This window comes from Camelus bactrianus, chromosome 21 (assembly GCF_048773025.1).
Source record: "Camelus bactrianus isolate YW-2024 breed Bactrian camel chromosome 21, ASM4877302v1, whole genome shotgun sequence".
Lineage (NCBI taxonomy): Eukaryota > Metazoa > Chordata > Mammalia > Artiodactyla > Camelidae > Camelus > Camelus bactrianus.
In genome coordinates this window covers 8249731-8274238 of record NC_133559.1, presented here as the reverse complement: position 1 = coordinate 8274238, position 24508 = coordinate 8249731, and the positions used below count along the sequence as shown (strand labels likewise).

Here is a 24508-nt window from a genome sequence, read left to right as displayed (position 1 = left end):
AATTTTAGTAAGCTCTTGACAAATAATTAGTAACGCTGCACTTCTTCCAAATTCAATCTAGAGAAGGGTAAGACAGAGAAATTTGAAGTCATTTTTTGGGAGTCCCTGTTGCCTTTGTTAACTTTGATGAGCACTTGGCTCTAACAGATGGTTTAAATACTGAAAATGTTGGAGATGCAGTAATCCCAGATTTGCTCAGCTTCAGGTTAAAATTTACTTTCAAATGTTTCTTCTCATAATCTCATCAGCTCAACTGTAACTGAAACTCAGGTGGTAAAACCATACAGGGAAGTAGTTGGAAATCTCGATCTCTGACTTAAAAAATTATTAACCCTATCCTCAAAGTATCTCTAAATGCTCTCACTGCACAAATTAATTTTTGTCTTTGATTTCTCTGCACCAAGAATTGCTGTCAAATAATTAGGTATAGCATGAATTAGAATAAATTAAGAAAATGGCAACTATATTTGTACTTTACTCAGAAGTTTCGACAAGCTTTTTTCAGTGAAAGGGGACATGAATCTGTTGCTGTTCTTCCTTGCTTTATTAAACTGTTTGAGCGGTGTGCTGTTCACCTGTCTGGCTAGACTGCACCCATACCTATGGAGAAAGCTAGAGCTGCCTTAACGCTTGTCTGCAGAAAGCACAGCCTCTGGTGATGAGTTGAGTTGAATTGATTGGCATCACTATTTAGAAGTGAAGGATCTAGTATGTCCTGGAGGAACCAGGATGAATTTTAGTTTTTAGGAAAATGTGGTCAGATAGCATAAGTGAGTCAACCCGTCTGCAGAGGCTCGCAGACACATTTCACTGTCCTGTTGGTCTGGCCTGGGTGTGGCCAGCTTCCTTAGGGTAGAATGAGTTAGTTAACCTAACTAAGGAGTCCTAGCATGGTTTCTGCTGGGGAGCGGCGGGAGTGTTTACAATTGACTGGGAAGATAAGGCATTCAGTAGGCAACATAAAAACTGAGATAGTACATTGACTAGTTAAAAGAATACATTGCAAGATTCTAGGATTAAATTGGTAAATGGAATTAGACCACAAAGATTTTTCCAAAGGACGGGAAATGTGACTTGAAACAACAGAAAAGTCAAGAATCTCATCTGTAGTACAACTTCAATGCACGATTTGAGGCTGGGAAAGTCAAGACTATACCGTGTTGTACGTGGAATGTGTATCATGAAGCAAGCTTGGGGATAAACGGTAAGAGCTGGAATACAGCAAGAGACCAACAGGGCAGGCCTAATTGGATGGAAAGCCATGGAGGCCAGTCTGAAGTGTGTATAATTTCCAATATCTAGTTATTCTGGATCAGAAACAGCTGGAGAGCTGTTTTGTTTTTTTTCTCATTTTCTCACCTTAACCTCTGGAGATTTTTGACTTGCTAGATCTCTGCTAGGACCCAGGAATCTATATTAAAACAAAAACCTCTCCAGGTGATTCTGATTGTAGCCACACAGCCGTTCCTGGGATTAGGAATCGCTGGCCTGGAGGATGTCCAAGTGTCTTGGGAGATGATTGGAGGGCCGTACAAAGTAGTGATAGGTTGTAGTTAACAGGTGTGGAAAATTGTGGCTCTCTGTAGAATGGTGTGGGGATGGGGAGCAGCTGGGAGTAAGCAATAAGAGGGAACTATTGTATAGTTCATAAGTAGGGAAACAAGGGCTTTGGCTGCAGGGACAAGAAGAAAAATAAACTCATACCTTGTTATGAAGGAAACCAATGGAGAGCACAAAGGACTGTTGGTCTTAATGTTTTGAAATCCCCAATCAACTTTTAAACGTAAGTTGGCCTCGTGACAAAATTACTGAAATATTTTAGCTTTGTCTAATAGTCCTTGCTTTAGAAAAAAAAAAAGCTTTGATGAGCAGCTTTTGGTTCAGTGTATACATTCCTCAGCACACATGATTATATCATTAAGTCACCCAATTTTTTGAACAAAAGCTGCTGGGGTGGGGACATGTCTCATTTCCTGCCCTTCCCAGAGCTGGTTATTGCTAGAATTTATTACAGTTTGCTGTGAGCCAGGAGAAAGTCTTTAGCTCCAGAAATATCTCCCACCAGATGCTTTCCTTAGTTTCCTTGCAGAGAAGTGTGTAGGTGAGGGAGTGGAAGCAGAGAAACTTACGGTTTATATGCAGGTCAGTCCAAATTTGTGCTCAAATACAGTGTAATCCAACAAATGTCTACTGGCCTGGAAGGCATGCATGCACATCAGTTTAGTCAGAAACAACTTGCACAGTCCCACCCAAAACATTGTGACCACTCTTATTTTTGTATCCTTAGACTCCTCAAGCCAGTATGTGGGTCTGGTTGCAGCTAATATACATCCACCACCACCAAAAAAACAGTAACAAACAAAACAACTCTAGACCAAAAGTTCTTTTGAAACTTCAACTCAGAGCAAATAGGAAGAAGAGGCAAAGGCTTTTGTGTTTGCTTTAGGTCTGCTCCCTAGACAATACTTTGCTGCCTGCCTGTGTGCCTTTATTCAACAAACCTTTATTGAGTGCCTGCTGCAAACCAAGAATTTATCTAGGGTGTTGGGAATTCAACAGTGAATGAAAAGAAGCGCATAGCTCTTGGAGTCTCAGTTCTGTTCTTTGGGCACCTATAATCCTTAAGTGCAAGATCTCACATGAAATTTGATCAAATCAACTGGTAGAAGAGTAAAAACGGGTAAGGGACAAGTGGGAATTTCAATTCCCTGGTAAACAATAATGTTTAAATGTTAGTTTGGAAAAATGCCCGAGAAGAGGCTGATTAGGCGTGAGTGAGTGTAAATTAGGAAAATGTGCGGTTTCATGCAGTAGCAGGTGGCCCTCTAAAACATCGTTGAAGACACTGGCATCAAGAGCATGGGCACATGGTGATTTACATGAGTTCCTGTAGCCTGCACTTGTTTGCTTCTTTCCTTGAAGTCTCCGCCTGTAGTGATGGTAGGAAAATAGAGCTTCTGGAGTCAGAATGCCACAGGGTGAATCCAGAGTGCTTTGCTTATGAGCGGTGTAACTTAGAACAAGTTGTTTAAACTCCCTGGACTTTGGTTTTCTCATCTGTTAAATGACAATAGTAATAGCATGTATCCAACAGGGTCTTTGGAAGGATTAAGTGAGTTTTAAACGTATAAAGTGCTTAAAAAGAAAATGAGTCCCTCTTTAAGGGCTTTGTCAGAGCTTTTCAACTAAATTGAGGGGTTTTTTTAATTAAAAAAATTTTTTTTGATGGGGAGTGATTAGGGTTTTATTTATTTATTTATTTATTTATTTATTTATTTATTTATTTATTTATCTATCTATCTATCTATCTATCTATCTATCTATCTATCTATCTATCTTTAATGGAGGTACTGGAGATTGAAGCCAGGACCTTGTGCATGCTAGGCATGCGCTCAACCACTGAGCTATATCCTCCCATCTAGATTGAGGTTTAATATAATTTTTGAAGTGAATTACCACCTCCCCAGACTTGCACACAAGAGCAGCTAATGAGTTATCAGGCTCTTACGCAACTTTTTCTGTTAGCACATCTATTCCTAGGCCTGCTGAGCTTTGAGGTCTCCTTCAGGAGTTTGCTCCTGAACACCAAGCAGAGTTTTGAGCATTTCTTAGAGGTGCTCAGAGGTGTATTTGACCTGGTACAGTATTAGGCAATTAGGATATTCTTCAGTTTACTATCTTGTAAGACTTATGCTGAATAAGAATAGATGTTCTCAGCTTTCTGAAAAATTGTGCCCTATGGCTAAACTTATGTTGTTCTTGAATTATTTAAAAAAGGACTCCAAGCACTAGGTTGCTTGTCTTTTCACAGGGGATGGGTGAGGTCAGTGGGTGAGGCACTTGGTAGGTTGGCAACTCTTCTCAGAGAGTTTGTAGTAAGATCACAGGAGACGATACCTTGGAGTGAGAGGTACTGTAGAAAACTATGTGATGTTCTTTATTTGTTGCCTACTCAATGCCTCCTTCCAAAGGAAATGACATTTTATTCAAGAATCCACCCACTTCCCATAGTCAGTTCCAGGGCAGTCCTAAATGGCCTAAAGATAATCCCATCCTCCTTGCCTGTGACTGGTTCAGAAATGACCATGTGGCACATTTTGGACCAGCAAGATTAGAGGAAAGAATAGCTAGCCGCTTCTGGGAAAAATTTACCTTATTTTTCTGGGAGAGGCCCTGAAGTGATCGCATCTTTCCCTCTGGAAGTGCTTCTATTAACATCATAAAAGCCTTAGGATGAAGCTAGCATATCAGAGTGACCCACAGAAAGAACATGGCCTCCTCATAGTATTAGTGACCTTTTGCCAAGTCAACTCTGGAGCCAAACCTGCCTTTGGACTTCCAGTTAAGTGAACTGATCCATTTTCCTAATGTTTAAGCCAAGTTGAATTTGGTTTCCTGTTAGTTGTGGCCCAAAGCATCTTGAGTGCCAAGATACACTTACTATCAGTGTTATTATATTATCGTGTTAGAAAAAAGTAGTATACAAAATTACATACATACCATGACTGGAATCATCAGATAGTTCAAACAAATTGGAAGGAGACATGTCAGAATTAGTAATGTTTGTCTGTAAGTGGATTTTTTCCTATTTCTATGAACTTGTACTTTATTATACATGTTTTTGACAATGATCCTGAGTAATGGATCAGGGGGAAAAATGCTCAGGAAATAAGATTAGAAGTCAAAACGGGGGAAGATATAGTTCAGTGGTAGAGTGCATACCTCGCATGCACAGGGTCCTGGATTCAATCCCCAGTACCTCCATCAAAGATAAATAAAATCAATTACTTCCCTGTCAACAACAACAAAAAGACAAAAAGGGTTGGAATCTTGATTTTTTTTCCTCTTTATTTTCCAATTTTCTTATAATATGCTTATGATGTTAGTTTTGTAATTTAAAAATGTTTTATAGTTCCTTTACTGAAACTTTCAAAGAGCAGAGCCTTTTTCTCCTGCTTCCTTTCTCGCTACTTCTCGCAGGTACACACAGTGTTCCTTTTCTTTCAGAGCATTTCTGAGTTTGTAATTAAATATTTATTAATGTGATTATTTGATTAACGCTTGTCCTCTGCTAAACTCCTCAAACGCAGGACTCTTGCTTGTCAATGTATTGTATCCCCAGTAGCTGGCACATGGTAGGCATTCAGTTAAATTTTTTTTTCTTGACTAATGAGTAAATGAGAGGACAGAATCAGCCAGTCTCAGCATTGCTTTTGGCGATAAATATTTCCAATTAAAGGAGCAGGCTAATTCTCAGCACTGAAATCCATTATGTTTTGCTCTGGTGGTTATAGTCTCAAACATTACATTTTAAGAGGAAAACAGAAGGACTAGAAAAAAAGACTCTGGGTCTGGAGCCTAGAATCTGCATTTTTCAACAAGTGTCCCAGAAGATTCTGAACCACACTTTGGAAAACATGCCCACATTCTATTGGAGTCTGAGTGTTAGCATCATTCATTGTCATCCAGCTTTCAAGAAAATCATGCTGATGTCACTGGGTCTATTTAATGTGAATCAGTCTTTATTTTGCACTTGTGTGGTGCATTAACAAATTCAACATACAAGATAGCATTACATATTGTAGGTTAGCGTTACAGCATTACGCAGTTTCACACAATTCATGTTAGCTTTTTCGATTTTTCCTTTTTTTTTTCTTTTTTTTTTTTAATTTGACATGTTTATTTTAGAGTTTCATTTTTTACAAGAGAAGACACAAGGTAAAGAAAGACGACCACATCGGAGAAGAATCACGGTGAGGGCAATGTCACTATCCTGGCAATAAGAAAAGCCTTCCAAGAAAAAGGACTTGCATTTTTCCCTCTCCTGAGCAAGCCGCACCTGGCCCACCAACCAGTTCTGCCTGTTTTCACATCCAGAGCACTGCTCATAAACGTGTACATCTCAGCTGTGCTCCACTGAGAAGAACCGAAAGAAGGAATAAGTCATAAAGGGACTTTTGTTATTAAGAAAAAAAACTCTTGTCTTCCCAAGGGAATCAAGATATCAGCAGAGAAGGACTGACTCTTGGAAAATCAGAAGTGACCATTCCCTAACCTATTCCTGACCATGAGTGCCTTGTACAAAAGCTAGAATGTGACTCTCTTGTCTTTCAACTGACTCTTAGGAGGAGGCATTCCTCCTCCACCCTTATCAGTTAGCTCTGGAAGGAGCAACTGTGAAAGCCAAAGTCAGCTCAGAAACTTTGGGACGGCAAAGTCAAGGGCACGATGGATCAAGCCTGAGGTAGGAGGGAGGAACCCTGTACTGTTTGCCTCTTTGCCCTTTTCTGAGAAAGACACTGAGGCAGCTCCTAGGCAACAGAACTCCTGGTTCCCCCCTGTCACCTCACCACCCACTGCTCAGTAGACCCAAAGAATGCAAGGAATAAAGCTACCAGGAGATGGGGAAGAGAGGACTGGCATGAGGCTGTTTTCCCAGACTTCCCTCGGGAGGAGCTACAGAGGCACACACAGCAGGGCAAAGACCGGACTATCTCCACCTGTTGCTTCGCATTGTTTCTGGGAAGGAAACAAAAGTGGGCTGCTCAGCGATTTCTGATCTTTAGACATTAAGGCGATGAAGAGGAACCATTTAAAATTTTTCCTAATGGGGCTTCAGAATGCTCCTGTCAGATTTACATTAAACTATCTCAATGCATTTTTAGAAAACAAAAATTATTTTCTTCTACGTATGATACAGTATTTACATTCCATGGAGTGCAGGATAGAGACTGGTGGTGTGAACCCAACTGATGGTGAGATTGTGAGTCAAATTATGGGGGCTGGGGGCTGACAGGGACAAGAACAGAGAGTGGGCTTTGTGCCTGCTCAGAACTGCTCTGCATTGTCAAGAATCCAGGTGGGAAAAAAAGGAAAAAAAGGATGCAGGGACACAGATTAGTATTAAATCCACAAGAGTTAAGGGATCGTCAAAGGCAACATCACCACTCTCTCCATGGAAACTCAGCTTTCCAGCTCCCTTTTCAGAAGCAAGTTAGATCGTGATGTTCTTGTATGAATGTGGGTTTTCAATCTTGGCTCATCTTTCAGGCCTTGGTTCAAGCCGCTGCTTATTTGAGTTCCTCTTCAGGCTGGCAAAAAAATATCTACTACCTATCCAGGCTTACTTATTATCAATGAAGTCTTTGCCATCTGAAAAGTCTCAACTTTAGAGACACGGCTAGACTGGGAATAAGGAGATGTGAATTCTAATCCCAGCAAGATGCTGAATCTCTCTCAACCTCTCTTGTCCACTGGCAGGAGGATTGACATCTGTGGTCCCCCCATTCCTTCCTCTTCTCTTGAGATTCATAAGTCTTAAGAACTAAGCCCTTTGTTTTGAGGGAAAGGATGTTCTGAAAGAATCTAAGTCATCTTTATTATTCATTTAATTGCATTTCCTCATTTAGTTATTTTTAAGAGCCATTATTGAAAAATTTAAGGAGAAAAAATAATTTCTGAAGGCCCTTTTCCTTATGAAGCCAAACTAACCTCATCTAAGCTACTTGAGAAGACTCTAAGCTTCTCAATGGTTAGCATCACTGGAGAAGCAAAGGCCAGTTTAATCCTTCAAACCTCTGATGATTTCTAACCCATCGACCAACAAATGGCTGTCACTTCCATATACAGCTACAAAGGGAGATGGCAGTCACCTCATTTTCTTTTCCTTGTCTTCATACTGCAGACAGAGTTTGGGATCAGCTGGATGTGTTCACTGGTCCTATCCTAGAGCTGAATTTGAAGTCCCCAAAGCTCTTTTTAGAGAAGTCATCTAGTTTTGTAAACTTAAAGTCTACCTAATAAGTCTGATGTCTTCATATACTTGATCACAAATTAATCAAGGACTGCCTTTTACCCCTTCATAGCAGGAGGGCTGACAGCATACAAACCGCATTTCTCGGTCTTTCTCCTGAAAACTGCTTTATCCATTCCACCTTTGTTTCTTGGCTTACTACAGACCTCTGGACCTTGAGCTCAGTGAAAGGGCAGAGATGGAAGAGGTAACAGGGAGAAAAGATAGAGATGATGAAAACATGAGGTTTTACAAGAGCAAAATATTCTGCAGAGGTGGGGTGTGAGAATAACTCTCCAGAGAAGCCCAATAAAAAGAGATCAATTTCAGGTAATCAGCAAATACAATTCGGCACAAAACACAATTTTCATGGATTAAAATCTGTAACTTGATGTTGGCAGTTAGCCTAATTTCTTCAGTTTGTATTAGACATGCAAGTATAAGGTTACATTGTTATATATAGACTTGTAGAGGTCTTTCCCTTTCTTTTTTTCCCCATTTGAAAAAAAAAAAAGGAATTTCTAGTGCCTTGCAAAGGAGAAAAATCATCATCGCTAAGAACTGATCTGCAGCTGTGGTCATGTGGGGTGGTTCTTTGTGGGGTTTGTTTTGTAAGAAATTTTCTTCTACAACTAAAATGAGGTTTTGAGTCCGCTTCCCTCTGTCATCTCTCTCCCCGCCACATCCCCGCCCAGCCCGGCCCCGGGGTTAGAGGCGAGGAGAACAGGATTAGTACTCGCTCAGACTGTGCCACTTGGCCACAGGCTTGCGGGGGCTCTCGCAGACCTCTCTCCAGTGTTCGGCACCGCTGGCTGTGACACTGTGCGCGCCCAGGATCAGCCTTCCCACCACCTCGTTCTTGGTGGTGCGATCGAAGTCGATGACGAGGAACTCGATGCTGATGTCAGGCAGGAGGTCGGTGGGGATATCGTAGATGAAAGACTCGTTGAAGACTGGGTTCAAAGTGCACTTCTTCACGTGGGTTTTCTTCTTGGCGATGCGCTTTCTGCCGTAGTAGACGTTCACCTTGACGTAAGGATCTGGGGCCCCCAAAGAGATAAGAAAAAGGGAGACAGGCCTATGACACAGTCCTCTCCTGTACAGTGGTGACTTCATGTTGGGGAGGAGGGGGTTCTGTTCATCTCCTTGGCCACCCCCGTGTGGTCTTTAGTGACTGCACAGTAAGTGCATGCCAACTGTGTGCACATCTGCCTGCCTGGACAAGGGGCCAAGGAAACCATGCAGGAATGGAACTGAACAACTGGCTAGAGTCAGGGCTGAAGAAACCCCACGACACCGACAAGCATTCTCTAGGGCGCGGGGAATGACAACAGCCTGCTGTCTTTTTGAGAGTCTCACCCAGGGCAAGGGCACAGCACCTGCCACGCATATCACTAGAATACCCAACCAAATGTAAAGACCTCATTTGCTCACCCAAATCTCCTCCCTGGCTACATTCATTGGGAAAAGAATGCAGACAGAGAGGAACAGGGGGAAAAGTGAGAGGCGTCAGGGGTCCTGAAAGGTGCCTGGGTCACAGGCAAGGGGCAGTAGTTGAGGGGGGAGGAGGTAGACAGATAGAAATAGGTTGAAGTAAATAGCTGCTACCTGAGAGACCGGTGATATCCATCTTCGGCAAGTGTCTGGCTTTGAGGACCACCACTGTCATTCTTTGTGCCACAGGCTGATATGACAGAGACACCTGGAGCTCCCCTCTGCTAATGCACTTCTGTGGAGAAGAAATAGCAGATGGGATCCCAGCAGAGGGTGCAGGCCACGGCACAGAAAGCATGCAGGGGAAAAAGGAAATGTTCAAATCATAATCCTGATACAGAATAAAATCATTTGCACGGAGAAGCAGTGTAGCCTAGTATTTCAGAGTACAGACTCTGAAGTCAGACTGGCCTGGATTCAAATTCTGACTTTGCTTCTTATCAGTATGATCTGGGACAAGTTACTTGAGCTCTCTGTACCTCCACTTTGTCACCTATAACATGGAGTTAAATATTGTACCTACTTCACAGGGTTAGGAAGAGGATGCAGTAAGTTAGAATTTGTAAAACACCACAGTGCCCAGCACACAGTGTATACGAGACATGCATTCTTTCCTAGTTTCATTTGGTTTTTGTGATAAAATAGTTTTGAAGGCTGTATAGTGGGACATAGGAAACTTGAGTTTGAGTCTTAACTTTGCCTTTTACTCACCACCTGGCGCTAGGCAAGTCCCTGAACTTTCTGGAGTCTGTTACTCCATTAAATATCAACACCTGCTCTGCCTGCCTCAGTGTATATGCCCTTCTCCAGCCAAGGCAGCTTCCTCTCCACATCTTTGTTTCCCCACCTTTAAATTTTACGCTAGGCTCTATTTTGAGCTTGGAAAAACCCTCCAGCCCTCCAAGAACATTTCTCTTTTTTGGTTTCATTTTTTGGTTTTGGTTTTGTTCCTTTTTTTTTTTTTTTTTTTTTTGGTCCTCCAAGAACATTTTAAACAAGATTGGATACTACATGCCAGGTGTTGGGGATTCAAAGCTGATAGAACTCAGTTCTTGCTCCCAAGGAACTTCTCATGGAGTAGAAGAGAGAGATGTAAACATATTTACTTGTCCGAAAAGTAAGAAGCCTAAGTGCCGCTGGGAGATTCAAAGAAGGCTTTGCCCGCTGATGTCCAGGCTGAGTTTGAGGGGGTTAAGAGCCACTGAGGCACTGGACAAAGAGAAGACCACGTGGAGCAGAGCAGTAGAGTGGCTGGTACCAAGGCATTGGGTGCTGAAAGGTAGGCTAGGCTGGGTTCAGAGGATGGTGAGTGGCGAGTGTGCCTGAATTTGGGGTGCTGGCAGGGGGGATGGGCTGGGAACCCGGAGAGGTGGGTTGGGGGATGGGAGGTGAAGGGCAGTGGAGACAGGCTGACCAAGCAGCAGAGCCACCAGCAGCACACAGGTGAGAGGAGGTCTGTAAGCATAGTAGTGACAAAGTTGTTGTTAATATATTCATAATCATGTTATTCTAGTGAAAGTCAGAAAGCTCAGTTAAGAGGCTGCTGCAACAGGCTAGGGAAGAAACTGACAAAGCCAGGAACCAGGGCGGTAGCAGAGGAGACAGATGTGGGGTAAGTTATGTCTCAGGACGAATTGTCAGAATTTGCTGGTTTGGAGTGGCTAACTGGATGTAAATATAGGCGAGAGGGAAGAAATGGAGGAATATTTCTTGTGTTTCTAGCTTAGAAAGTGGGGATGATGGGGGAGGGTATAGCTCAGTGGTAGACTGTATGCTTAGCATGCACAAGATCCTGGGTTCAATCTCCAGTACCTCCATTAAAATACATAAATAAATAAACCTAATTACCCCCCAAAAATAATTTTTAAAAAAGGAAATAAGAGCTGCTTAAAAAAAAAAAGTGGAGATGAGGCTGGGACCAGGGAAATAAAAGGAGGTGGGATTGGAGGCATTTAGGACAGAAGTTCAATTCGAGACAAAAATCATTCCTCCACAATCAAATCTTATTTCTTGTATTCTTCATAGTCCCAAAGAAATGTCAGCTACTACAGGAATTCTTAGATTCAGCAGAAATAGACTAAACTCAGTACCAGTCTTCCATATGCCAGCCACATATCCACCAAAATGACTTCTTGTCCACTTACTAAGTACCAGGCACTCTGCTATCAGCTAGGGCTGAAAAGGGACAACGAGGGACCTCATCCTCAAGAAGCTCGCCTGCTAGTGCACTACCTGCTTAGGTGTGTCTGGTGCAGGAAAGGCTAATAGCAGTAAATAATTTAATTAGCTCATCAGTGAATAATAAGGGGGAAAAAAACCTAATAGTTCATGCTTTGATTATGTCTTTTTTTTTGGTTTTCACTGGTTTACATTTTTTAAAATTTGTTTTAATTTAGGTTTTTTGTTTTGTTTTATTTTTTTGGAGGCACTGAGGATTGAAGCCAGGACCTCGTGCATGCTAAGCACACGCTCTACCACTGAGCTATACCTCCCTACCGATTATAAGTCTTAAGTCATCTTGAGGAATGAAACTGTGATAATATTTTCACATGGTTTAAACTTTTTCTTTTTTAAAAATTTAATTTAATTAATTAATTTACTTAAAAAAATTTCTTAAGGCTGTATTTCATACCAGGAGCATATGGACATGCCTTTCATAGGGCATAGAACACGACTAAACTTTAAACTTAGACTTTAGCTTTTGAAAATGAAATATAAAAGAGAATAGACTTTAAAAAAGATTTTCATGGTTTTCTCTGCTAGATTGAAGCCCCTTGTTTTTTCCTTATCTATAACATACATATTGTTGGCTCTTGATTATATTCACAGGAAGTACCCTCAGCCAGTTTAAAATCACAGGCTGGCTGCCCTGGTTAATCAGTATACTTCTGGGCTGCTTCCTTTTGACATCAGTCAGAACACAATCAGAGAATGTAAACTAATTTACATTACTAAACTGGCATCAGGAAAGTAATCCCTCATCATAAAGAAAATCAAATGCCTTCCAAATCATTCAGAACTGAGCTGCCCAATGCAATATCCACCAGCTACATGTATCTATTTAAATTTATTTAAAATTTTTTCATTTTCTATTTAAATTTTACTTTTAATTCATTAAAAATAAATAAAATTAAAATTTTAGTTCCTTAGTCACACTGGCCATATTTCAAGTGCTCAATAGCCACATGTGCCTAGTGGCCACCATAGTAGACAGTGTGAATATAGAACATTTCCATCATCATAGAAAGTTCCAGTAGATAGTGCTGATCAAAAAGAACTTTTGGATTATTTGGGCCACAGCTCCCTTCCATTTTCATGAATAATGAAATGTTGACTAGATTTGAAATCTATTTCTGGGACCACACTTGAATATTGGTATCTAAATATTAAATATACAATCTTTGAATAAAATTCTAACTTTGTATACAGAAGAAGGCTAGGTGGGGTAAAAGGGAAATTTGATTTAAAAAACAGAGTTTAAAAAATAGTTTTATTTGTAAAAATAACATTGATTACAATATTATAGCTTAGATTTTCTGATTACTTCTTTAAAACTCTGTTTCTTAATTCATCCATTATAGCAAAATCATCCTAAATCCCCGTGCCCCTTCCCTAGTTCTTTGGAAAAGTGGACAACTTTTGGTTCCCCTCTTAATAATTTCCTCCCCTAACATCACTCTTCAGGCAACTGTTCTCCATCTGATCCCGCCCTCTGCTCCTTCACCTTTGGCCATTTTACATGGGCAGAATGCCCGTCCCCATTCAGCTGTCCCTTTGTGGTCCCAAGTCTGCAGCCACAACACCACCTGAATGCCATTCCATTCTGCATTGAAGGCCAGCATTTCATGTCCCCTCCCCCCACCCCCTACTCCCCCAGTTCCCCCTCTCTTCCACCCAATTCCCACTCTGAGTAGCTAGCATTATCAATGGCTCTTTCTCAAGGGCTCTTTGTCAAGGGCTGGGAGCGAACTCTGTTTCCCATCCCCTTGGCCTAGTGAGGTAAAGACCCTGCTGAGGGGCAGGCAAGCAGAAGGACAAGGGGGAGAAAGGGTTTTATCCATGCCTGACAGAGTTGTGAGGCTTTGGTTTCAGAGAGCAGGACCCTTTCTCACTGAGGGGAAAAGAGGAGCAGGAGCGGTGGTCCTAAAGATGTTCAGCTGAAGGAAATAGTTAGGCAAGGGTTAAGTCTGTTTCTGGTAATTAGCAGAGCCCCTTCCAGATTTTTCAAGCCACAGAAGCTTTACATTCGGTGGACTCATGCATCCTCAATAAACCTTTATTGGGGCTAGAAGTTCTAAGCGCTACCTCGACATAAATCACAGTCGTGGGAAAACAAAAGAAACAAAGACCTCAACATTCAACCACATCCACCCCCCCCTTCCCTGTCTTCTCCCCAGTACACATCCATAGCAACTTCCTTTATTGTTTATTTCTTTATTGTTCCTGGAAAACTGACATTCCTTTCTCTTTCTCTCTTTTCAGTCCCTTTTGACTAGACTGGATGACCTCTAAGGTCTCTTGTAAATCTGAGATTTTAAGAATCCTCTCATTCCCATGACCATTGTCCTAGGTCATGAACACCAATCTGGTGGTAGAAAGACAGGAAATGGTTTGGAAAACAATGACCTGAAGAAATTAGGAGTCTAGCAACTCTCTATTATCCACTTTGTAAATCACTCTTTTCTGCTGTCTTTTCTTTACCCCAGACCTCTCTGCACCACCTCCCTTCTCCTTGTGGGGGATGCACTATGGGAATGTAAATTTACTTTTATTTCTATCTGAATAAAATATTAGGGGAAAAAAAAAGCTGCCACTGGAAAAAAGTCCAGTTCATAGTTCCTATGTCCAACTCAGAGATTTGGGGGCATTATAGAGTTTATTTTTATTGTTTTTATTTTTATTTATTTATATTTTTGGGGAGGAAGTAATTAGGTTTACTTATTTATTTCTTAATGGAGTTACTGGAGATTGAACCCAGTACTTGGTGCATGCTAAGCATGTGCTCTACCACTGAGCTATACCTTCCCCCCCATAGAGTTCATACTGTGAACTTTCACTAATAATCAAGCGTTAATTTTTTCTTCTTTTTTTTTAGTGGAGGTACTGGGGATTGAACTCAGGACTTCATGCATGTTAAACATGGGCTCTACCACTGAGCTAGTACCCTCCCCCTCAAATGTTAATTTTTAATGCTGCTTGTATCATTCTGTATGTTCATCAGAGTTGAGAGTGCTCCCACGAAGTGACCCCATTAGCCTTCATGATCCAGCTCAAAGGGAGACTGAGGCCCAGAGAAGGTAACTGCTTGCCCAGAATTAGGGAGTGAAACGGACTGAGTCAGAAATGGTGACCAGTCCTGGGCTTCTTCAAGAAGACTACACTGTGATAATGGAAAGGACAAGAGTTGAATTTCCTGCTAAAGGTCAGGAAATGCAGTTAGGGGTGGGGAGTTGTCTAGAGAAATGCAATTCTTACCAATCTCCACCCCGGAATCTTTGGCCCCATAGTATACGGGAATGCCTTACACAGACCAGAGAAAGCTCTTTACAGACAGGGTGGAATAGTCCCAGGCAGCTCTAACTGCTGAGCCAAGGGGAGATCCAGAAAGGGCAGACTTTTGGCTACAGTAGGGAGGGCTGAGGGTAGACATTTGGAGGCTGCACTACTAGGGAAGCAGGGGGACAAGTGACTAGGGGGGTGACAGCCATGACCCAGGATGGAACACAGCCCTGCCTACAGGCACTGGTTGGGGCAAACAGGTTTAGGAAGGCTGAGAGGGGTGGGGCTGCACAGGCTCTGGGTGTCCTGTCGGGCTGCTCCCAGGGGATGTGTAGCTCGGAATCCCAGTCCTGCCTGGCTTATCCCTCCTGAAGGGAGTTAATAAAGTGGAAAGAAGCTTGGCTCTTGCCAAGAGCCCCTGGCAGTTTAGCAAATGCCATTGTCTGTGCTCCCTGCCCAGTGTCCTGGATTTGAGGCTGTTTTGTTCCCAGCCCAAGTCAGTCCCTTTCCTTGCCAGTCTCTTCCCAGCTGCAGCTTGGCACAGAGCCATGCTCCACTCTCAGCTGTGGGCTGTGAGTGTACGAGCCATCTGGAGGAGTCCAGCTACTTGGTGGCTTTACCAAGGCTGGTGCTACAGGGAAGGCTGTGGTAGAAAGGACCCCCCTAAGAACTAGATGAAGGCAGGAAGGAGACACTGGAGCTGCTATAAAGGGGAGTTGGGAATTAGGGAAGTGGGTTGGCAGAATCGGGAGGAAAAGAAATGGAGAGAGGGGAAGGGATGGAGGGGGATGAAACAGATCACTACTGCAGCTTCTGTCTGGGCCTCTGACTCCAAGCTCAGACTACACGACAGCTCCTGCTGTGTGGGACTCTCGGATGTCTTACTGTATTCTAGCAATGGACCAGTGTTTATGCCCTGACCAAAGGCCTCTAATAGTCTTTAAAATGTTTGCACTCCCCTTGGTCCCTGTGAGGTAGAGCTGAGTGTGCCACGTGGCAACAGCAGTTCTCTGGGTAATGGCATGACGAGGCTGGCTGCAGTGGGACAGGTGCCTACTACACAGCAGAGAGGGTAGGCACACATCTCCAGGGGGACTGCTGCCTGCCTCCCATCCCCAACCTGGCACAGCACAGTGTCCTCCTTCAGTGGCCAAACCCTCCTGGGAGCTCACTGCACGCTCAGCCCTGCTGGCCTGGAAGCCTCTGTCCAGTTCTGAGCCTCCCGCCTCCCCATTGGGTCCAGCGTGGGCTTGAAGGTGGAAGAGGCAGTACGACATAAGTAAGGCACCTCTAGGCAGGGCTCTATGTGCAGTTGTTTTTAGTGGCTCTGATATCCTTTCTGAACCTTCTACCCTCTTCCCCGTGGATCCGGGCCTCCCTTGTCTTCCTTCACTTTGTCAAAACAAAATAGAAATATCTACAAACCACATTATCTCTCCCATAGAGCAAACTTTATTAATAATAGAAATAATAATAATAATAGTGGTTACTATTTACTGAAGGTTTACTAAGTGCTAGGGACTAAGTAAAATCATCATCTTAATTCCTATAAGAAACTGAGACTTAGAGAATTTAAGCAGCTTGCTCAAGGTCACTTTGCTGGTGGACTTTAGATTCAAATGCAGGTCTGATTTCAAAGTCCTTGCTATCAACCATTTATGTTAAATCCTGAAAAAGGAATGAAACTCTAAAATTTCAACAACTTCCTTCATAGCACCTACCACACTCACTATATGAGAATTGCCAAGATTTATTTCTTTCTCTTCCACTAAAGTAAATCTCCACAAGGGCAATCATATGCCAGGTGTATGCTCTCACTTGATCCTCATAACCTGTGAGGAAGGCAATATGATCAGCTCCATTTTACAGATGGGGAAATAGACTCTTAGAAGGGTGAAGGACTCACCCATATCACACTGCTGGAAAGTGGTGAGCTGGACCGTGAAGCTGGGCAGTCCGACTCAAGAGCCCTAGTGCTTAACCACAGAACCACGCTGCCTCCCCAGTTGAGGAAGGAATAAATGAACTAGTCGGGGTGGCGTTACCATTCTTCCATCCCTAAAATTATAACTCGAGAGCCAATGCTGGCCTAGTGGAGAGAAGGTAGGATGAAGGGCTCTCATCTCCCTTTAAATGCAAACAGGGAGGACAGTGGGGGAGGAGAAGGGGAACAGAGAAGGGAGAGGTGTCCATGGTAAAGGCTTGGGCCTAGATGAGGGGCCCAAAGGCTGAGGTCATTTATTAAGCTGCATTTATAAAATGGTTATCAGAAGTCATATACATGATACTACTTACACAACTCTAAGTTTCTGTTGGGAAAGGGAAGCTGAGGGGGAAGTTACTGAACTACTTTCAGAGCTTCTCAGCTGTGACAACTAAGTGCACTAGAAGAGGATCACACGTTATTCTGGAGAAGAAATTGGCCCCCACATCCATGATGTGATGGGGTCTAGGACTGGTGAGCCAGCCTGCTCCAAGCAAGCTGGATATGGCATCAGGATGCCCACTACTAAGTGAAATTTCAGAAGATACTTGCCTTTCTTTCCTTAGGAACTTGGAGGAGGTGTTCTTGGAGATCTAACCAGCCAGGCTGTCTGTCTTACTCTGACCACTGCCTAACACTGATAGCCAAGAGCTTCCTCTCTACAGCCTCTCTTTGCCAACTATCCCACCCCCTCCCCCTGCCATTTGTCCCCTTTTCTCCCCCAACCTACCATCCCTCCCCAACACACTCTTTCTCCTCACCTGGATGTTCCTTTTGATGATGTCCCTGGTCAGCTGTACCTTGCCTGTGCTGGGGTCTACCCCAGCCAACGGCACCATGACCTCCCCAATGACGTCATCCCGGGAGAAGCGGTCAAAGCTGAGGACGAGGAAGTGCAGTACCAGGTCCTGCAGCTGGCTGTATGGGATGCCATAGAAGGTGAAGGTCTCGTCAAACACAGGGTCCAGGGTCTTCCGCAGCACTCTGGTCTTCACCCGATGCCGCTTGTCGGGGAGGATGGTCATTTTGATGTAGGGGTCAGAGCCCTGTGTCTGGTCATCCATCACCGGCAGCCCATGAGCCTCCTGGATTGTCACCACCAGGGCTTTTTTCGGAAAGTTATAGTCCACTGAGAAGGTGAGGGATCCTAGCATGACATCCTCCTCTGGAGATGATGGAGAAGTAGTTTTGCTCTCCCCGGGGGTCAGGCTCGCAATGGGGCTCCTCAGTTCTTCCCCATAGTCCACTTTGATGGGTAACTGATCTATACAAGATCCAGAGTTAGGTCCTCTAGAACCCTTGTCTTGGCCCAGCAGGCCAGCCTCTGCTGCGTCCACCAACAGGTTCCCACGTCCACCTTCCCTCCCAGAGCCATCTTTGTCTCTCCGCACTTTGATGATTTTCTTCTTGTTGCTGAGGGTCTCTGGGTATATGCTGATGCCTTTGAGCATGTGAATAAACTTGTATGGTGGAGTCTTGTGCTTCTTTTCTGCCTGCTGGTGGCAGCATGTCCAGACAAAGACGGTCACTGAGACACACACCACCAGCACAGAGGCCCCAATGAGGCCGGCCACCACTGGTGACACATCTGAAGGTGGAGACCAGAGACATGTCAAGGCTGGTGGACCTCAATGCCCTGTCCAGAGCATCCCTGCTTAGTGGCTGTGCTGGAGCCATGCTAATCTGCAGCCTGGCCTCCAAAGCAAAACTTGCTCATCTGGGCTTATGAACTACTCCCCCGTCTTAGAGATGCCCTCACCTATCCTTTCCAATCAATGCATGGCTCTTCCTTTCAACCAAACTTGGATGAAATATTGTCTTCTCTAGAAAGCCTTCCCTGAAGCGCTCCACCTGACTGCCTGTTTTTTCTTGGCCTTCCTTCAATGCTTATGGACTTGGTTTGCTCATACTGATTTGTCTTTCACATAAAGCTGCCTGGTAAGTGCTGTAGGTCACCTTTTTACATGGGAACCCATTCACCTCAACTGTTACCAAGGGCATGAGCTGTGTCTGGTTTCAGGAGGATATTCCACAGCATTCAGCGCAGGGTTTGCAACAGTGGGCCTGTGTTGACTCACTGACTGACAGGTGGGGTGGAAGGATGTGGGGTTGACTTTTGATGGTTTTGGAAGTGTGCCCAAGTATGGTAAAAACGAGTGGGTGGTAAGAAGTAGAAGAACTCTGGGTCTAGGTACTTTTAAAATATGTTCCACATTTCAGCTCCCAGGTATTTAAAATACAAGTATTTTACATAGGAAGAAACAGGGACTATGGAAAATGTCAGATCTTTGCTCAACTGTCACCTTCTTAGTAAGATCCTCCCTGACCACCCTATTTAAAAACGTAACCGTTTCCACCCCTGAGACCCACACTTCCTGGCTCTCTTCATTTTCTCCATATGGCTTGTCATATTCTCTCAGTCCCCAACCCCCCCACAAGAATATATATAAATACACATATAATTTTACTATTTATTGTCTGTCTCCACTAGGATGTAAGTTTCATAATGACATAGGTTTTGTCTCTTTTGTTCATTTCTGTATCCTCAGCACTAAAAACACCTAGCAGGTACTTAACATATATTTGTTGAGTAAACAAGTAACTAAAGAGAAACACATTTTTTCCCTTCCCTTCCTCTAGTCTTATCTTCCCCTACACAAATTGGGCTCCTGACTTAAATAATTAGGTCTGGGGATTTTTTTCCCCCTTAAATTCACTGAAGCCAAATTGAGTTTAGGCCTTAAAGATCTACATACGGCCTATAGTTATCCACATTACTTTTTAGGGAAGGCTTGGGTACGGCAGGAAGAACTAAGGAAATAAATGTGATTCAAGCATATTCCAGATTCTTCCTGGAACATCCTTCCACCAGGTATCTGCCAGCTCACATCCTCACAAAATGCAGGCCTCTGTTCATAACTCATCTTATCAGAGAAGCATTTCCTGACTGCCTCAAGTGAGATAATATCCCCATCACCCTGATTTATCTTTCTTCACAGCACTTATTACCCCCAACATATATTTGTCTGTCCTTCCTCACTAGATAAGCTTAGTAAAAATACTGACTGTTCACTGCTATATTCCTAGATCTTGGAACCACGTGGCACATAGTAAGTGTTCAGTGAACAAATGAATTAGTAACTCAAAACAGTATCCACAGATTGGAAAAAGAGATTGAGATCAATATGATTACATATAACAGGGATAAATGTAAAATTCTATCTGGCCTTTAAAATCTATTAATAGGCAATGGGAGACCTTACATGATGAATCTGAGTGAAAATAACTTAGTAGTTGAGGTGACACCAAGCTTGGAGTATAATTAGGCTAATACCAACTTATACCATGAGTACAACATCCATATCATAGGAGGGGGAGTGTCATTTTATCTGCACTGATCACAACACACATGGAGTGTTCTATTGTGTACAAGAATATTTACTGCTATTTTTTGCGTACATTTATGACATCCCTGCCAGGCATTGTGCTAGAGCTTTCTCCATCTGAATCAAAGATCTCATTGAATAGGTATCATTAATATCCCTGCTTTACAACTGAGGAACCTGGGGACTCAAATCTGCCCTAGGCCAGAGAGTAGCAAATGGCAGTGATGAGACTTAAACTCTGGTCTACCTGACACCAGATTGTCTCTACATTAGGGATAAGCAGAATAGTGGAGGACCTGAAAACCAGATCAAATGAGGAGCTAAGGGTTCTAGGAATAATAACCTTCTTCAATAATTAAAGGCATTTTTCTGGAAGGAGGTCTGATTTGATTTTACTTTGGAGGACAGGTCTAACACCAGTGCGTACAGGCTACAAGACAGGTTTTGACTCAGAGTTAGAATCAAATTATTGTAAGAACTGCCTCACAGTGGCCCAGGCTGCTTCATGAGGCAGTGAATCTCAATTGAAGACTTTCTTTTTCAAAATTAATTAATTTTTATACTTTAAATTTGAAAACTTTCAAACACAGGTTGGATTGCCATGGGTCAGGCATATTCTAAAAGGGATTTCACCCATGGGAATTGGACTAAATGTCTCTGAAATTCTTTCTGCCTCAAACATTCCATGGTTCTCTGAAAGATGGGACTATGTAAGAAAATAAGTGGTTACATTTTGAAATAATATAGATTAGGAGTAAAGCCATTAACAAAATAAACCGAAGTGACCGTGTCCATGGCCATACTGAATAAGAGCATTTATTCTCAGAGTAGCAAGCGAAATAAGAGCTGTTAGGGAGAGGTTTCACAAAATGGGAGCAGACTTGGCAGTAAGCTCCTTGAGAGTGGGCAGAAATAGCATCCTGTTCGTCTTTGAATCCCTTAGTCTCTTGCGTCTAATTGGAGCTCAGTAAATATTTGTTTGAACAATTGATTGGATTCAACTGTCAGTCAGAATAGGTACAATTTGAAAAAGTGGCTCTCCGTTTGCCAGTCAGGGACTCTCCCGAAAACCGCTACTGCTTAGTAAAACTGAACAGAGATTCTCTCTGTGAGAAGAGAAAAACAGGGAACTACCAAGACAATTCTATTGTTGAGAACGATTTGAAAGGGAGTTTGAAAGGCCCAGGTTGGGAGACATCTGAGAGATCCTTTCGGCTCTACCATAGATTTATTCTGTGATCTTGAGAGATCCCACTGCCTCAACTTTTACTGCTAGAAAACAGGGGTGGAATGGGTAAAAGAGAATATGAAGGATTCTTATGTTTCAGGAGAGATGAAGAAACAGATGAATCCACTTGCGAATTATCTAGGCACACTCCTCCACCCTGTTTCCCACTTTTGCTTTTTTTTGGGGGGGGTAAGTAATTAGCTTTATTTATTTAGTTATTTTGATGGAGGTACTGGGGATTGAACCTAGAACATTGTGCATGCTAAGCATATCCTCTAACCACTGAGCTATACCCTTCCCCCCTGCTCCACTTTCTTCTTCATTTTAGTGTTTCTTAATTCCCGCTTCTCTCCTCCACACCCAAGGCAGTGAACTAGAAAAATCAGAGATAGTGAAACTCAGGACCCTATGTCTTGCTTTAGTCAAAAGTGTGGTGGGAAAAGGAAGCTGGAATTAATGGCTAAATGAATGTTTTCGAGTAGTTGTAAATTGCAGTGACCCATGCTGCTTGCTCCTTTTGTCCTCCAACGTCACGGATAATTGAGTGTTGGCTTGGTATATCTCTCAAGGGCTATGGAGTTTGAAATGAAGTACTCTATGAGACGGGAAAAAGTCAGAAGTGATGGTTCTCTGCATAGGAGACTGTGTGGGTTTAAAGTTCTGCAAGACACATCTGGGCTTTGTCCAACTCTTTCAGCCCCTGACCAGTCCTGCTTATTGACACTTCCTTTGCTAAAACAGCCTTTTCCTGTCAAATAGGCCAGTGTGATACAGTGACATGAAAATGAACTTTGGCATCAACTGGAAATTGGTTTAGATTCTAGCCTAACACTACCCTAACTAGTTTGTTTGACTTCAGCCAAGTTATTTTTATCTCCCTTCAACTCAGTCTCCTCATTTGGCAAGTATATATAATAATGAATACACTGAAGGGTATTTGTAAGGATTAAATAAAATGTAGTATGTAAAAGGCCTTTATAATTTCTTTTCTTTTTTCCACTAATAGTCCTTCTAAATGAAATCACATATTATGCTCTGCACCATCTAACCTTCCAAGGAATCTGGAACTGCAATGACAGGAAAGAAAATGTTGGTAAGAAGGCATAAGAAAAAAAAAGAAAGACCAGGAAGAAAATCATGAGGTGCTCATGTGATCACAAAAGGGGCATCTCTTTTGGAAATTTAGGACTCAAAGATGCAGTAGATGAAACATTGTAAACTGACTATACTTCAATAAAAATACATTAAAAAAAGATGCAGTAGGTGAGATGGAAGAAAGAAATATAATCATGATTCAGCCTTGGGGAATCAGTGGGAAAAGCAGTTAATGGGTGTGATCTGTTTGATCTGATGTCTTCTTCCTGGCATTGAAGGGATAGAGCACACTGGGTTCTGTTCATTTCCATAAACCTCTTACTTGGGAGTGAGAAAAGCCATTTCCTAGTTGGATTGTGGCCCCACCCTAAACACTGGAGTCTGGATGCTCAAACCTTTTGGATTGTTTGCGAGATAGAATCTCTTAAGGAATATGAAGGAACCTTAGGCGGACAGCAACTCTCATTGGTTTCTCTCATACAAACTGGGGTAGAACTAAGGGAGAAGCAGGGCAATTCTTTTTTATTTTCGGGCCAGGAAAGCATAACACAGGAAGTTTTCTACCCAAGCACATTTTGGAGGAATCTCTCAAGAGGAAAAACTTGCTTCTCCAGCTTTTCTTTCCCATCTGCTTCCCTATTTTCCACCCCACCCTCTGCTCCAGGGAGTGTAACTGATCTTGGAGCCCGTAGGGCTGGGTCAGGGACCAGCCGCTCCGAGATGACGTAATGCTTTCTCCCGTACACAAAGCGGTCTCCCCCGGGCTCGGCCTTTTTCGCCCCTCCCCCTCAGGCCTGGCCTGGATCGGGCCCCCGCCAGCACCAGCGCGGGTGAGTCCCCCTTTTTGAAAAGCCATACCAAGGAAACAGGGAACAAAGACCCGGGAAGAAGAGCCTAGGCACTGCCAGGAGGCCCAGAAATAGACATCACGTCATCCTCCAGCCCAGCAGCGCCAAGCGCCATTTGGTAGCATCGGACGGACCCCACCATTACGATGCAGAATAGAAATTGCAGGGCCTCCTAGCCTCAGCATCCAGCTGACCGGCTTAAGGAGTGGCTTCCTTTTTGCTCCTCACCCCCGCACCTCTCTTTCCCCAGAGGCCGCCCCCTCCCCCTGGCTGTCAGCCACACATCCCACAGTCTCCAAGCTGCCATCTTGATGCCCCATCCCCCTTGCCACCTCCCTCCCCCGCAGCCCTGAGGAGTGGGAGGGGGAGGAAGGGGCACCGCCCTGCGTGTCCCAAGGGGGAGGGCTCGGCCTACCTCACCTCTCCTCCCCCAGAAGGAGGGATTCAGGTCCTCTGCAAGCTCGCTATTTCTCACCTCCAGCAGTGCTGACTGTGCACTATACAAGGTTTTAGCATCCTGGTCCTTCCCACCCTCTGTGTGGTTCTGGCCTTACCAGCCCCTGCAGCCCATAGCTCAAGTTCAGTTGCTATCTTCCGCCCGCTACCCACGACCACAGGCCCGCTTCTAGAGGGGGCGACACTTGAAGGCCCTGATCTGGGCTTCACTCTGCCCAGCTGTTGGCTTTGCAACGGTTTCGCCTACACCAGACTTAGTTTGCCAGATTCTACTTACCAAAGCTGGGTCGGATATTGGTGATCTCAGCCATGTCGTAATCAGAGGCTATTGCGATAAATGCTTTTGCAATGGTCAGACAACTCTGGGAACCTCCGGTCAGTACCGAGGCCGCCGCTGCAGAGCGCTAGGTCAGGGGAGGGGGAAGGTGTCCGGCGGACACCTCCTGCGACGGTCTGATCCCCGGTTGCCAGCTGCGGTCGCCTCTTAAGATGCTCCAGGGATGCTCTGAGCTAAGGATGCAGGTGCAGCCAGACTGGTCCTGATGCGAGGTAGGCCCCGCCTTCTTCCGAACGGCCCTCGGCAGAAGACTCCGCCTCTGTCCGAAAAGTTCCGGAAGGCAAGCCCCGCCCCTTTCCGGAAGATCTCTGGGAGGGGACCCCTCCCATCGCCAAGATTTCCTGAGAATCAGATCCCGCCCACTGATGGGCTGCGAGTCTATAAGGCGA

General features: G+C 43.7%; 1 protein-coding gene across 2 annotated transcripts; it reads right to left on the bottom strand.

Annotated features, from left to right (window-relative positions):
- Nucleotides 1-5500: 5500 nt before the first annotated feature.
- On the bottom strand, nucleotides 5501-24494 carry SYT11 (synaptotagmin 11). 2 transcript variants are annotated; one of them, XM_074349557.1, is made up of 4 exons: nucleotides 24060-24494; nucleotides 17531-18357; nucleotides 9401-9521; nucleotides 5501-8832 (listed from the first exon to the last, which is right to left on the bottom strand). In XM_074349557.1, the coding sequence occupies exons 1-4, from the start codon at nucleotides 24091-24093 to the stop codon at nucleotides 8522-8524; spliced, it is 1293 nt and encodes a 430-aa protein (XP_074205658.1). In that variant the 5' UTR covers nucleotides 24094-24494; the 3' UTR covers nucleotides 5501-8521. The 2 variants fall into 2 exon arrangements, with proteins under 2 accessions (XP_074205658.1, XP_074205657.1); XM_074349556.1 differs by having other exon boundaries at nucleotides 9398-9521; nucleotides 24060-24486.
- Nucleotides 24495-24508: the final 14 nt, after the last annotated feature.

What these genes read in the sequence shown, in the direction of transcription:
- SYT11 (XM_074349556.1), bottom strand. Translation starts at nt 24,093, where the DNA reads ATGGCTGAGATCACCAATATCCGACCCAGCTTTG. An exon ending in TCATCAAAAGGAACATCCAG is followed by an intron (nt 9,522 to 17,530) that starts GTGAGGAGAAAG and finishes TCTTCTCCACAG; the next exon opens with AAGTGCATTAGCAGAGGGGA. An exon ending in TATCACCGGTCTCTCAGGTA is followed by an intron (nt 8,833 to 9,397) that starts GCAGCTATTTAC and finishes TGGGGGCCCCAG; the next exon opens with ATCCTTACGTCAAGGTGAAC.